The sequence below is a fragment of the Artemia sp. Qi Xiang Cuo genome, chromosome 15 (genome assembly GCF_049724085.1).
Source record: "Artemia sp. Qi Xiang Cuo chromosome 15, ASM4972408v1, whole genome shotgun sequence".
NCBI lineage: Eukaryota > Metazoa > Arthropoda > Branchiopoda > Anostraca > Artemiidae > Artemia > Artemia sp. Qi Xiang Cuo.
In genome coordinates this window covers 14,176,618-14,192,503 of record NC_142808.1, presented here as the reverse complement: position 1 = coordinate 14,192,503, position 15,886 = coordinate 14,176,618, and the positions used below count along the sequence as shown (strand labels likewise).

The following is a 15,886-nucleotide window of genomic DNA, read 5'->3' as shown; positions in this document are numbered from 1 at the left end:
AAGAATCGGATTCTTTTTAGAGTTAGAGACAGATGAAATGAATTTATCAAGATTCACTAAGACTCAGACACTACTACCAGCACACAAGCGGTATACTAGAGTCTGAAATAGGTGAATTAGGTTTTTACCAAATTCTGAGAGAAATGAATCGGATTTTATTTTAGAGTTAGAGACATATGCAGTGTAAATTTATCAAGATTCAATCAGATTGAGACACAACTACCACCTCAAAAGGGGTAGAATAGAGTCTGAAATAGGTGAAGAAGTGGTTAACAAAGTCTGAGATGGATGAATACAATTCTTTTTAGAGTTGGAGACATATGAAGTGGGGATTTATCAAGATTCAGTCAGACACAGGTACTACTACCAGCTCACAAGTAGTATACTAGAGTCTGAAATAGGTGAATTAGGTCTTTTACGAAAGTCTGAGAAAGATGAATCAGATTCTTTTTAGAACTAGAGACAAATGAAGTGGGGATTTATCAAGATTCAGTCAGACACAGACAATACTACCAGCTGACAAGTGGTATACTAGAGTGTGAAATAGGTGAACTAGGTTATTATCAAAGTCTGAGAGGAATGAATCGGATTCCTTTTAGAGCTAGAGACATATGAAGTTGGATTGTTTTAAGATTCAGGCAGACACAGGCACTACTACCAGCTCACAAGTGGTATACTTGAGTCTAAAATAGGTGAATTAGGTTCTTACCAAAGTCTGAGAGATATGAATCTCCTACGATTGCCTCCTATGGAGCAGTAACTTCTTATGCAACTATAGAAAAGTGCAAATTCTACAAAATAAAGCTATTAGAACAATCAGAAGGTTTGTCCAGGATGTATGTGCTTGTTTTAGATCCCTGAAGCTCCTTAATGTGGGTCAGATAAGAGATTACCAAGCTGCAGGATTTGTCTTTCAGTGTAAGAATGGTTTAACCCCTGATGTTTTTAAGAATTTTTACCTAATTAATAGTGACCTGCATAATTATGGAACTAGGCAAAGTGATAATATAGTTGTTGATTTGTGTCGTGGTACCAGGTCTTCATTTTCAATAAAGCATCTGGGCCCATCAGTATGGAATGAGCTACCATTGAGCATTAGAGCGGCGGAACACGTACTTCAATTTAAAAGGAATTTAAAAGATTATTTTTTGGGGGGAATTTGTTAAATTTTATTATGGCGGGTAGGTTGGGTAGGGGAGGAAGAGGAGCTTGAAAGGTAAGGGTGGGCTGGTATGGTAAGGGTGGGTAGGGGCTAAGGTAAGGTTGGAAGGGCAGGGGGGAAGAGGAGAGGGAGTTAGAATGGATTTGTTATTATTATTTTTCTTTTATATTTGATTTATCTATTATAATTTTTAATTCAGTTATTTATTTATTTATCTACATTTTTTTCTCATATTTATAGGCTATAGTTTACCTATTTTTGGTTTATTTCTAACAGCTTTAATTAAATAGTTGAGGTTTATGTAAATATTTGAGTTAATAGGTAAGTAGTTACGTGGACTTTCGCGTGATCGCAAACCTTCATAGGCTTTCTCCAGCGTGAAAGTGTTGATTAATTTATTTATTTGTTTGTGAATATGAATTAATAAACTTATGAACTTAATATATATATATATATATATATATATATATATATATATATATATATATATATATATATATATATATATCTTAAACTTATCACTTCTTATAACTTCTGAAACTTATTCAACGTCCTCGAAAATTGAGTTGACATTTTAAAATAGAGCAAAATAGCAGAGATGGGGGGGGGGAGGGGGTTAAAGAGTGAACAAAAGTACTATGAGTTCAAAAGAATCTGGCTCCCTGTTTTTACTGAGATCATTATTCACAAATACATGGTGAAACATTTATGCTAATTATTAAGGCCTGAGCATAGTGAAATCTTGTTAAAGATGGCTGAAAGTCCGAGTACCGGCCAAGTTGCCGATATTTATCAGTGAATTGAGCAGAGGAAAAAAACAAAGTCAAAGAATGTGCCTTACCATATACATAACTTATGGTAATTTCCACAGAGACTCGATTAATCGTCATATCTTAAAATACCTCTAATATACACCTTTCTAGTTTTTAAAACATCTCTAACCTCTTAAACTAATGTAATGTTCTCCAAAAATCTGGAGGAAGCTAAAGTCCAAAAAGTGTACCTTATGCTAGCCAAGAAATAGAAACTTTCGGCTTAATAAATACTGAGGGCTAGCTATAGGTCCATTTATTAGTCCATTTCTAGTTGTACTTCACAAACTTACTATTTACTTCGTAGTTACAAGCTTTAAATTTATCTTAAATCCCTCATCGCATAGCATATTTTTCAAATTTTTTATTAAATACAATTGAAATAAATAGTTAAATAAATAAATAAATATGTCGTTATTCTCCATGGGAGAAATATGAATATGCTTAACTTTCTTTAAGCATAAGAAAACACTTCAACCCCGGCGTTTAGACTTCTTCTTATGAGCCTTGGGAGTTGTTGCCATTGTATCTTGTATCCACTTCCTGTACCTCGTTACTCGGGTATATGCACCGGGTTGGTTAGGAGCTGCACAATCAATTCCCCAGGATACAATTCCTATGAGGACACTTCGATCCCCTTCTTCAATAACCATTGGTCCTCCTGAATCACCCTAAAAAATTGAAATATTGTTTTATAAGCCAGAAAATACAGTTTTTTATGTAAAAAACCGCAGTTTTATCCAACCATGAAATAGCACTTATTTTTCCAAAAATAAGGGCATATATAGCACCCTGCTACGGAAGAGAGAAGTAGAATAAAACCCATATCTTGTCATGTTCCATTTTTTTTAACCTTCTTTTATTATTAAAATTATCCACCCCTTTATGACAGTCTCATCTCCCCTTTTTTCTATTGGATTATGGCAATTACCTTCTAAAGTACCATTTCTAATGTATAAAACAACAATGACTAATAGGCTGATGTATTTGATTTTGAACTATTTTTTTCACAATATCTACCTCAGATTTATAAACAGCAAGCTCAGAAAACCGTGAAAGCTAATCTTCGAAAAAATTAAGCACCCTTTTTGAAATATTTGCTCAGTGTGTACAGTCATAATAGTGCAAATGCTGAGTCGTCCCCAAATGGGGTAGGAGGGGGTCATAAAAAACAACTTAAGGGAAACTGAAACTTCCTGGGAGGTGTGTAAAGAAAGAGGCCTTTAACCGACTGGCATGGAAGAGGAGTGTACGTAGCTGTGTTGGCCTCAGGAGGATTGGTAGTGCTATGAGTTTGGTAGTAGTAATAGTAGTAGTCTAGAGTCATACGACAGTCATGTCCTATGATGACGTTTAATAATGTCATTTAATGACGAACGTTTAATAATGAACTACCCTCATAACTTGGTAATCATTCTCGTAATCATAGTTTGAAAGAGGTATTACCAGTCTATATATGCATTATGGGAGGAAAGGGGAGAGACCCACTTCTTAGAATTCTCCAATAATGCCAATTGAAAATCCTTGCATGATTCTAATTTTCACAAGGTGTGACATGTCCACCTTTTGTGAAACACATGTTTAATACATTTTGATTTTGGGTGTCTATATTGTAGAATTAACCTAAGATTTATAATTATAATTATTTATAGTAGGAAATTTATGCCGGTATGTATGGAGTAGAAGAAAAAGGAAGGAAAAAATAAATATCAATATTTTTAAAAAGTTTTTGGATAAAGAAGTAGATTTTTTGAGAATAAGTAATAGATTTGAGAAATATTTTGAAATGAATATTTATTAAAATATGTTTTATTTATTTATTTTTTTTTTTTATTTTTTTTTTTTTTTGGAATTTGAGCAGTTGAAAAGGGTTTTTAGAAAATGAGGAAATAAAGGAAAAAAATAAAAATGAAAAACTTTGTCTAAGTGTTGAGTGTATGTTATTGTAAGATGATGTTCAGACAAAGTTTTTTTATTTGGGCGTTTTTGAGGTAAGACAGAGAGTAATTTGGGAGGATGGGATTATAAGGTAAACAGAGGGATTTTGGAGGCAAATTAAAGTATTTCTTGGAGTTTGATAGTTGGTGCCAACATGGAAGGGGTTCCCTATACCGGAAGGGCACCGTGCAAAGTGGCTAGGCAGATGTTTAAATAATGCTTATTAATTAGTTTTAGAATGCCCCCAAATTAAATCTTTAAAGCATTAACTGCTCAGACTTATAGTTAAATTTTTATGATAAAGTAAAGTTAAAAAAATTTGTCGGTTTTTTTTTTATTTATTTTTTTTAGTGTAGGTGGTACATAAATGTAGTTATCAGTTTCGGAAATAAAGAAGTTAGTACCACTGAGAGGAGAGGAGGTGGGTAAAAAAAAAAAAAAAAAAAAAAAAAAAAAAAAAAAAAAAAAAGATTTATAATTAGCAACTACAAAGTGGAGTTAAGCAATTACATATTTCGTCACATTTATCGTGGACCTCCATTTGTGGAATACGAGTATGCACTTCGTCTGTTTTCATCTACTTCAGTCATATTACATTTCCAACCAGATGGGGTTAGACAGGGAGCGTTCGCACTGTCAACCGAAGGGTTTCAGGATGCTGTGTAGACACTGTTGACCGAAATCGGTCACAGATATATCGTGAGAACGGCTGATCAGTGGAATTAAGGACGAATAGTAGGCTATATTTACCAAAGGGGATTGAAGACAGAGCTTATGTACTGTTACGAGACTTCATGAGAGGACACTTTAAAGATTATTGCACAAAACTACACGTGAGTGGAAATTGCAGTTCCATATTATTTTGTTTTTCGATGGAGACATTATTTATTCACAAAAAAAATCAACAAAAGAAAGCATGAACCCCATGACAGTGGCGAATCAAGGGGGGAGGGGGCACCCCCCCCCCTAGCGTAGTTTAAAGTAGTGTAATTTACTTAATTAACTCAAGTTTGTGTAAATTAAACTTGCTCCTAACTCAAGTTTATCGGATCAACCTATCCCCCCTAAAAAAAAATTCTGGATCCGCCCCTGCCCCAGTAACCTGAACTTGTACTACCACTCCAAAAAAAGGCATTAATTTATGTGAGTGCATTCGGGTTCCCATTCCGCAACAAAACAAAAAATATATAAAACATATAGAACTACTTGAGAAAAAAAAGTAACAATTCATAAACCTGCAGGCAATGGTGTGTCAACTGCTCACGGAAGCCAAACCTTTCAACAATATCCCTAATAGAAGATGGCCTCTGAGACCTCAGCACGAGAAGAATATGACGAGCAGAGAAAGCAGACCTCACAAACACTCTAATCGACCTGCTATACATACCATCCTGTCTCGTTAGACCCCCATGGACTTCCGCAGATGTCTCAAATATATGAAGAAGACACATTGAAGCAATATTACTAATAATATCTTACATTACTTGAAGCTTATAAAATCAGCACAACCCTGAAAACGGTAAAATATGGATTTGCGGGAAAATATTTCTAATTGAGGCAAGTCAATCAATTCCATAAATAGCACTCACAGCTGAATTCTGGAGAACACGCAAAGGTTTCAGGTGAACATAAAATATTCCAGACCAAACAGAGCAACAGTATAGTAAATAAGGATGGACTAATGAAAAATACAAAAGACACAAAACTTTCTCCAGAAACTGATGCCTTAGCTTCGATACTTTCGACGATATACACTGTACTGAAAAAACTTGTAACTTGTACTAAAAATAAACTGCTCTGAAAAACTTAATGTTTCATCAATTATTACACCTAGGTATTTCACTGATTTCTGACGTCTTATTGTCGAGTCTCCTACTGTAAGCTCTTGCAACCAGGGGTTGACGAGCTTACAACCAGGGGTATGAAGGCGATCTGCACCAGACGACAAAACCCGATTTGCTGTGGTTTACTTTCAGGTTATTTAGCCTAAGCCATTGCTCCACTTTTTCATATCATGACTAAGTATCCCTAAAAGCTGAGCTTCTGTGCGCTCCGCAGCTGAGAAATTCGTATCATCAGCAAACAGTACAAGAGATTTCCTAGGTTTATTCGTTTCGTCTCTATTCCAACATTCGTTGTGAAAATCACAGATTGCTTGGTGGATGTCATTAATATATATTGAGAAGAAAAGAGGGCTGAGAGGGGACCCTTGGGGAACATCACAACGAACATTATAATCCCTTGATCTCGTATCATCCAGTTGCACATACATAGACCGGTGACTCGAATATGATTAAATAATTTTCAGAGCATTTCCTCTAATACCGCAGTTATCCAACTTTTTCAGAAGAATCCCGTGGTTCACTGTGTCGAATGCCATCAAAATGTCAAGGAATATAGTCGCCACTTTCAACTTCTCATCCAAAGCACCATTAATCATAGATGTCAAATATTGAACTGCATACTCCGTAGAGTATCCTTTTTGAAACCAAATTGGTTTGCATAAAAGAAATCTTTCCTCTCCAAGAACTCAGCCATTCGTTTATATAATATTTTTTCAAAAATTACAGACAGAATAGGGATAGGTCTATAATTGCTGAAATCTTCCTGGTCACTACATTTATGCAATGGCACTACCCTGGCACGTTTAAATCGATCGGGAAATTCACCTTCTTTAAGACAATCATTCATTAAATCAACATAACACGGCAATATCACGGGTAAACATACTTCACTACTTTCAGAGACAACCCATCCGCTCCAGCAGCTCTATTTTGCATTTCACTGACAATTTCTGTCACCTCCTGTCGACTAGTTTCCCGAAGAAAAAGACTAGTATCACTAGGGTCAGGCAAGCACTGCTCAAAAGAACCATCTCCTGACTGCTTTTTAACTGCCAATTTAACTTTTTCCCCAATTTGAGAAAAGTGCTGAGCCCTTTCATCGGCGATTTGACTAACAATTTCACTTATATTGAAATTTCACTTATTATCGAATATTTTCTCGTCATAACGATTAAAAGCACATAATGAAAAACGGTTTATATCAAGAGCAAGGTTAACAAAAAAATTACTAATCAAGTTTCCAGGAAATAGCTAACAATTTCTTAGAATAAATAAATCTGTGACAATTGATTTAAGCTTGTTATTGTGAAAGAACTACTACTTTTTAACCCCTTAAACTACTACTTAAACCCCTAAAAATTTGAATTCATTTAAGCATAAAAAATTGACAGCTACATAAAACGTTTTAAACGACATTTGGCAATTTTTAAAGCAAAATAATGAATAGATATAATAACGATGACAAATTTTTGGTGTAAATCAAACACCACCCGTAAAACAATTTTCTTAATATGTTAGGATTTCGCACTTCTAGATTGCTTCATTAGTTTCAGATGTTTAGTCAACAACCATGGAAGCCCTTGATACCAATTTTGCTAAGAATCGAACACAAAGTTGCTTTGATTTCAGACAGTCTTAATACGCCATTAATGATTTTAAAGCTTAATATTTTCTAGTTTGGGGGTCATATCCTAAGCCACCTCTGAATTCTGACGAGTTAAAGGTGGTAAAAATGTCTATATCTTCAAATTTATACCGGAGGGGGGGGGATTCAGCGGTACTTTTGTGGGATTTTAGAGATATGTCTTTATATTTACATTACTCGGAACACAAGGCCCGAAAATACCCAGCCAATACGATTTGATTACCTGTAAGAAACAAACCAATGGCAACCACCAGAAAAGTGTTCATTTTTCATCAATCTCAAGATTTATTTTGGCAGGTGCTTTTAAAAAATTGAGCATGTGTTTGAATTCAAATTCAACTTCAGTATAAAATTTCGGGAGTACAAATTCACGAAAAATTAGGAGGGCAAGGTAGAAGAGTTGAAGGAGGTAGGGGTATTTGCCTCCATCCCCTTTAATTTTTTTGTCTCTGCCCACTAGATTTTGAACTACACCTTTTTGGGGGTATTTTCATTGAACACTACTCTTATGGGTATTTTCGCTGTAGAATTGAAAAAATATACAAATTTATTTCCTCCCCCTGCATTTTTAAAAGTCCCCTTCCTCTACATTTACTTGAATTTACGTCACTCGGGCAAGGACGTTTTTATTTTTAAAAAATGAAGATACGAAACAGAATAATTTTTTAAAATCGAATGGAAGGGCTATTTTTGTTGTTTTTTTTTCTTTTTCCAAAAAAATGCCAAAAGGTGTATTTTTTAAAATCTAGTAAGGGGGAGGGGACAATTTTTTTTGTTTTTCGGTTTTCCAACTAATATATGGGAGGAGAAGGGGTAACAAATACAGGAGGAAATTTGATTCCCACCCCCCCCCCCCGTCTTTTGGCACCCCTGTAGCATAAACAAACATTTTACGGAATACTTGGCATTTTTTGGAATACCTTCATAGAAACTTTTAAACCAGGACTTTATTCCTAAATACTAACAACCTGATATGATTTTTAGGTCGGAACTGAATTAAAAAAATAATGAACAGGGTACAGGGCAGATGCTTTATAAAATGTTGACCTTGGTATGTACAGGATATTGTTCCAGCATCTCGAAAGCACACAAATACTGCCAGCAAGCTGGCTTTTAAACATAATTATCAACATTCTCTAAGCAAATGTTTTCAAATTAAAAAAACAGGCTTTCAAAATAAAAAAATATGTTAAGCCGTGTTTAAGCATTTGAAATGAAACTGTAACAGCTTAGATTTCTTAAGCAGGTTTTTCCACAATTCAGCATTTAATCTTCGTGGAGTCAAACTTTTAGATTTTAAAAGTCTTTGTAAGAAACCCTTAAGAAAAATTTAATCAGTAAAAAATTCCTTAACATAAATAAAGCATATAATACGTACGTACTGCTCAAATACGGCAATACATCCATCCAGCTCTTTATAATTTCCTTAAAAATATGCTATTTTTTTTTGTTGGGCTATTTTTGTTGTTTTTTTTCTTTTTCCAAAAAAATGCCAAAAGGTGTATTTTTTAAAATCTAGTAAGGGGGAGGGGACAATTTTTTTTGTTTTTCGGTTTTCCAACTAATATATGGGAGGAGAAGGGGTAACAAATACAGGAGGAAATTTGATCCCCCCCCCCCGTCTATTGGACCCCTGTAGCATAAACATACATTTACGGAATCTCCGTAAATGCATTTACGGAAATATGTAAGATGGACAGCCTCATTTAAGTTTCAGTTACCTTAGAACTGGGTTTACTGAGTTACGAAATTTGTCCATGATGGATTAGCGGATTATGATCTAGAAATGACACAAATTGTAAATATTTGCACTACATTTTGCATGTTTGCATGGTAGCAAATTCTTCAAATAGTAACTATATTGATTCGACTTTTTATCAGATATGAGACACGTACCAGGATGTGACAAGAATAAGCAGATGAAGATGGCGTTTAGCATGCGTATATTGAGCATGGGGAATACAAACTAATAACACCAATCTAAGAATGTGAATATTATGTTGAAGATATATTCAAATATATTTATTGAGTATGGTAGAATCACACTGTCATCTAAATTATATTTGTTCAGTATACTACTTAAATTGCGCCCCACTTACATACTACTCAAGACATATTGGCCTTTGAAACATCGCCCAAAGATCAAGCAGAGTTAATGCCTAAGTTTATACCAATTCACGCACAGCAAAAATAAGGGCAGAATGAGTTTCAGATCAGCCTTCATAATGAGTGCAAGTAATTCTTAATAACTGTACCCCCCCCCCCTCTTTTGATATCCTTTGGTACCGTGGCTCAAGTTCTTTTCTAGAAAAATATATCCTTCCGTTGTTATTTGTTCTATAATTTTAATGTATTGCAGGCTTAAACTCGTATTTAGTTGTATAACATTGTATAACTGTATTGCAGGCTTAAACTTGTATTTAGTTGTATAACATTGTATAACAGTTGTATAACTCGTATTTAGCTGTAATTATCCCATGTTCTGTTTGGCGTGGTTTATTTATTTATTCCTATGACAAAAGCTTAGCCCCCCCCCCTTTTCGTCAGGAATATATTTTGTGGTATGTTATTTTTACAATATGTTGCTATATAGTAGCGTATTCAACTTACCTCACAGGCATCAAGCTTCCCGTCTTTGAAGCCAGCACACATGAAGTTACTTTCAGGAATATCTTGGGGTGAGCCTGCTCTTTGATACATCTGCTCACACTCTTTGTTGGTTAAAATTGGTAAGTTAACTTTTTGGAGGATGTTTGGCAAAGGACCTAGGGAAAATATTACAATCAAACATCTTATTATATATAACGATCGACCGTGATAATTCAAAAGGTCTTAAGTTGCAAATCAGAATTTCACTGAATAGTAAGAAAAACGGAAATAGGTTTATTTTTCTTTCAATGCATCTTTGGACTGTGGATCTTTGGAAAGGCTTTTTTTGGACATAAACCGACAAAAAAAAACTTTTTTACAAGCGATGAGAAATTTTGGCATTTTTTTTGCAATCGATGACGTAAGCCTTTTGAGAAAGCCAGAAGTATTGTAACATCATGGAAGACGAATACGATCGAGTCACAAAGATAACTTAGCGTTTTCAGCTAAGTTGGAGTGGATTTCAGTTTTTTTTAAAAAAACCTCATAACATCTTTTAATTAATATGGCCGTTATTTGCATTAGTTGAAATTATTTTTGGCACTTAAAAATAAGATTGCAAAAATACAAAGTGTATCTAGCATAAATTAGGTACTTCCAAAAAATGGGAAATATAACTTGTGGTCAAAACTTTTTGATAAAAAGACAAGCTAGAAAACAAAAATTAAAAATTACTTGTGATGTGAAATTTTCCGTCGTTATTAAAATTTTTCAGCGGCTTTCTTTAGTCGTTCTTATATTTCGCTGAGGAGGTCTTGGTCATATTGAGAAAATATTTGCTTGTTTTACAACAATTACTGTCTCCATAAAAAGTCCCCCGTCCTACATAACTTCCTATCTTAGGACACATGCAAGCATTCCAAATCTGTTTCACTCTAAATCACCTTCAACTAGATGAAAAGGTAAATTTTTTTTGGAAATCAGTCAAAAGAACACTAAAAATCATCCTTAATTGATCGACGACACAGTTCAAAATAAAGCCAAAACACTCTAAAAAAAATCCAACAAATGAAGCCAAACGGCCTAAACTAAAGTCAAAACGTTCTAAGTAAAGAACGTTGATCAAAATCAGGCCAAAACAATTTGGATAAAGCCAAATATTTGTGCAAAGAGCGGTCGGCTTTTGTAGTGTGTCTGCAAGATTGACGCTTTGAACTCTGTAACTGTCAATAAAATATTCAAAGCGCATACCCGCAAGTTAAGGGCAGTTTTTAAGGGGGTTTGATAGTGGTTTAGTCGGTAGGCCCGATAAGGTTTAAACCCGACACTGTGTGCCCCTTTTGACCTCTTATTCATATTCACCCAATAACTTAGTTTGAATTAGAAAGTGACAGTCAAGCCTGGAAAGAATAAAAAATATCTTGTTTGTAAGTGGGGTCACCCCTCCTTAATCCCTAATTATGTACATACAATTTTTATAGTGATTTAAAAATAAAAGTTATTTCCATTCAACATTCCATCGAAGAGGGGGAGCCTCCAACACATGCAAAAAGATTTATTTCATAGTTTTCGAGGCAAGTTCTTCTAGCAGAATTTTTGTATATGGATGTTTCCCATGGAGGCCAACAGGGAGGTGGAGAAGGGGGGGAATGCTTATGGGAAACGAGCAGACCTAGAACAATGTATACAAATAGGTAAATCAAAAATACTCCTATTTAAATCTAGGTTATAGAAAATATTCTGGGACGACATGCCCCTCCCCCTTCATAAGATATTTACTGGACGCACTCAGGAATCAACGGGGCTTAGAGATTAATTTCTAAGAAGTTAATTTTTTCTATGTATATTTTTTTATTAAAACCTATTTTTTAGAGATTCGATTACGATTAGCAAGAGTGGATTTCAAGTGTGGGTAATTCTGTGTGTCAATATAGCTTCTACCGAGCGTATCAACTTACCTCCTTCAGAAAGCCTTCCCCAACCGGTCACAATTCCAGATTTTCCAACATAATTGTCATCAACTGTTGGGAGACAAATGGGAATTATATTAGGCTGATAAATCACAGGGTGCTTGAGTCGTAGCAATGCTATATCATTTTCAAAAGTTGCTACTTTGAACTTCGGATGAACGACAATTTCTGAGACCTGCCGATCTTCATGAGAAAATTCTTCAGTGTCAGATTCAAGGTCATATTCACCTAATCGCAAGAAAATGTCCTGCTTTCTTACTCTGAAAAGAAAGTATCTCGTTAACAAAAAAAAAAAAAATTCAAAAGGGCTAAGCATCTGATTAATATTCTACCGCGGCTTATTTACATAGTAATAAAAAACAGAAAAACTGGTATATTAAAAACTTAAATATTGTTTCAAAAACTAAGACTCAAAAACTGTTTCAATGAAAAACTGATGAAACACAAGATCATCTTCTTCTTCATATTTCATGAGCGTTAAGAAAAACTGTACCGTCTATAAAGTCTAGAAATAGAGTAAAAAAAGAAACTTTACCGGCGTATAGCGCTTCATTTAAAGCGCTTCTAGCGTGTGAATTCCACCCTGAGAGGTTTATTTTCAGTTATTTATACTCTACTTGACTTGGCACGTCTTTAGTTCCACTAGAAAGTTTTCCAGGGGGAGAGGGCTAGCAAGCGCGCGGAGCTTCGTTTTTACCAAAATTTATATGGGAATATTTCTAATTTCCATTTAAATTCATTCTTTAAATATATAATTATTTTCCGGGGGATGTGTAATTTGACATTTGGGGCCAAATTTTTATTTCCGCGACAGACAATGGCAGAAAGCGAAGTTCAGAAGGGGTTGAGGTGGTGTTTATTGGAAGGTTGAAGGAGGGTGAGGAGGAAGTTCAGAAGGGTGTTTAATGGAGGGGATAGAGGTATTTAATGGTAGAGTGATATTGACATGGGTTTGATTGCTAGTGATTTTGTGGTGATGGGCAGGAGGAGGATTGAAGTGAACCATAACGGGAAGTATTTCTAATCAACATTTTAAACAATAGTACTTTTAAAGAATGGAATTCCAATGTGATGCTTTAATTAAAAAATTGTATAATGCCAAAGTGAAAAAGAAGGCACATGGTGAGAGTCTTTCATTCTTAAATTTTTATCTTTCTTTAGGGAATCCATTTAGAAGAACTGAACCTATCATATATCCGGCCTAGTTTTGGTAGACCTGTTATAGGTATCTAGAGTTTAGAGGAATGAGGCACTGCATTTTAAATTCATTTGATATTTTCTATGATATTTTTTTGAAGAACACAAAGTTCAGTTTGTATTTGAATTGGAAAAAAAATTATTTGGGTTGGGACAGATTTTTGTATTTGGATTGGGAAAAAAATTGTTTCAAGGGATTCCAAACGTCAGAAATTACAAAGAATAGAGAGTTTCAGCAAGGGAACAAAATTGGAGCAAGTACCAAAAGTATTTTATAAGCCAGTATAAAGGTCCTTATTTTTGGCCAGTTTTTTAGTCATCACGATGCCATCTTTAGGCAGACTTCAGTCCTTGTATAATGCATAAGAGTGTAAATATTATTATATATTATATAATATATATATATATATTATATATATTTATATTATATATATATATTTGCAAATCGCAATAAATAACTTTCTGAGGTGATAATCCAGAGCTGCAACGACGACAAAAATTAAGTAACCTTTTTTTTGTCTATAAATGCAACATTTTTATTTGTTATATAAAGTGTTTATTTAGGTACAACTATCCTGGAATTCAATTGATAAAAAGTGCCCAAAAGTTCCGAAAAGGTCCTATTTAGTGGCATAGTCTCATATCAATACTTGACGTATTCATGAGCTTAAAGCTGAAGGCAACGTTGTATGTTTTATATTGGATCGCTTCTGTGTGAACCAGCATTAAGAAATTTCAAAAGACTTACCTTTCCAAACAGTGAGCGGCTGTGATAACCCAGCTATGGTCGAGCAGGACTGCACCACATTTTAGTTTGGGATCACCCCCGACCAAAGGCCTTCTTGCATAAACCTTTTGATAAAATGAAAAAAGGTTAGATGGGCATAAAAGTATGTAACACTAAAATATCAGCTCTGGGTATATAAACTATACGAAAAAAAACTAATATATTAATAAAATAGAGGATTTTTTGGAATCCATAAATAGTAGTAGATACAATAACAATACGTTCTGAAAATTTGGAACATAGCCAAATTCTAGCATGTTTGAAAATAATTTATGAACACAGCAATAAGATATTGGCGAGCATATTTTGACTTTCTCTTGTATAGGGTGGTTTAGCTATCTACAAAATAAATCGACCTCCAGTTGAGAAACTCAACATGAAGTACATGACCATGTTTGGAGGTGTTGCAAAGCAGATCTCTGATCTAATCCAGGTTATAACATTTATTTGCAAACTGATTTCTCAGTTAGCACCAAAACATTTTCAAAATGCAGTCTGAAGCCTGAATAACTCAATTGAAAACCTAAATATAGAAGGCTCAAGCCTTCCCACAATGTCAGCAGTCAAGGTCGTACCCAGGATTTTGTTTTCGGAGGGGGTTTTACTCAAAACAAATGTCGGGGGGGGGGGGGGTTTACACAAAAAAAAACTCAAAAAACGCATACAAAATTTGCTTATATCCATTTTTATTACGTTTTTACGAGTCAGACAAACATTTCGGGGGGGGGGGGTTCAAACTCCCCTACCCCCCCTATGGGTACGGCCTTGTCAGCAGTTACCAGCAGCCCTGGCAAAGCAGAAAGGAAACGTAAAGGAAAGGAATCTATACCTAGCCCAGAAGATGCTAAGTGTCTAAGTTTTCTTTTTAAATTAAAGTTTGAAAAATAGCTTGTTTTTTTTACATCGAACGTCGTCTGCATTTCTTTTATCTTCTTTTAACAAAAATTCAATGCATCAATGAAGTTAAACTTCAGAGCAAAGAGTACGAGTAACTAATAAGGGTGGGAACTGGAACTAGTCTCGACAAAAAACTATTAACGCGTCTAGCCTTTCGCGACACTTGGCATTTTGGTTCATTGTAACAATAAAAATAATTATTTTAATCAATGTAATTGGTACAATTAGGGTAGTAATAAGTTTCTGATCACACTTCCTGACAAAAAATGACTACAGAGCCGATTACAGAGTCGCCAAGCGCTAGATGGTGTTGATAGTTTTGATTTGGAGACACTAACGCTAGTTCCCACTCTCATAAGCTACCCATGCTCTTTGCTTTAGACAGAGTCGGAAATTTCCTTGTTAAAACACTATTTTCAGTTCTAGCTAAAAAGTAACTTGAAGGCTACTTTTGAAATCTTTCTAACAATGAAGATTTCAGCTGCATTTTTAGCTGATAATCAAACTATTCTTAGAGTATTTTCATTACAATAATTTTTTGTATAAAAATATTTTTTCTTGGGCAACCATATTTATTAAACGAAATATTTCGGAGCTATCCTTGGAAAATAATCTGATGGTGTAGAAAATCAAAATGCTTACAAATTAAAAACTGTAAGCTACTAGAAATTCGAATTTCAATTGTTTAGGCACCTGAAGTACAAATGAATTCATTGAATATTATGATTCAAAATTATCCTCGGCAGATAACCTGAAGTTTTAGGCAATTAAAAAACTTCAAAAAAAAGATTAGAAGCGTAGTACAGTACGAGAAATAGCTTGAAATTCGGTTGTCTATAACAACAAGATAGGACTAAAGTTCCATATTTCTTTGACCTTCCAAGTTCTTCTTCCCTGAATAATTTGGGGGGGGGGGGTCTATGAACCTCTCTACGAACCAAGCTATTGCTAGCCCAAAGAAAAATAATTTTTATTTTATTATATTTCTTGGAGTGTAATTTACTTTATAATTCATTTTTAATTCAATTTTAATCACGTAGGGCAA

The 15,886-nt window shown here is 34.6% G+C and overlaps 1 protein-coding gene across 1 annotated transcript in view; it reads right to left on the bottom strand.

Annotated features, from left to right (window-relative positions):
• Positions 1–2,328: 2,328 nt before the first annotated feature.
• LOC148943358 (uncharacterized) overlaps positions 2,329–15,886 on the bottom strand; it is a 123,393-nt gene continuing 109,835 nt past the window's right edge. Inside the window, exons 5-8 of the mRNA XM_089101695.1 lie at positions 13,906–14,009; positions 11,949–12,220; positions 10,012–10,166; positions 2,329–2,645 (exon numbers count right to left, since the gene is read on the bottom strand). Coding sequence (XP_088957821.1) covers positions 2,448–2,645; positions 10,012–10,166; positions 11,949–12,220; positions 13,906–14,009 — 729 coding nt within the window. The 3' untranslated portion in view covers positions 2,329–2,447. The remainder of the gene's footprint in view (positions 2,646–10,011; positions 10,167–11,948; positions 12,221–13,905; positions 14,010–15,886) is intronic.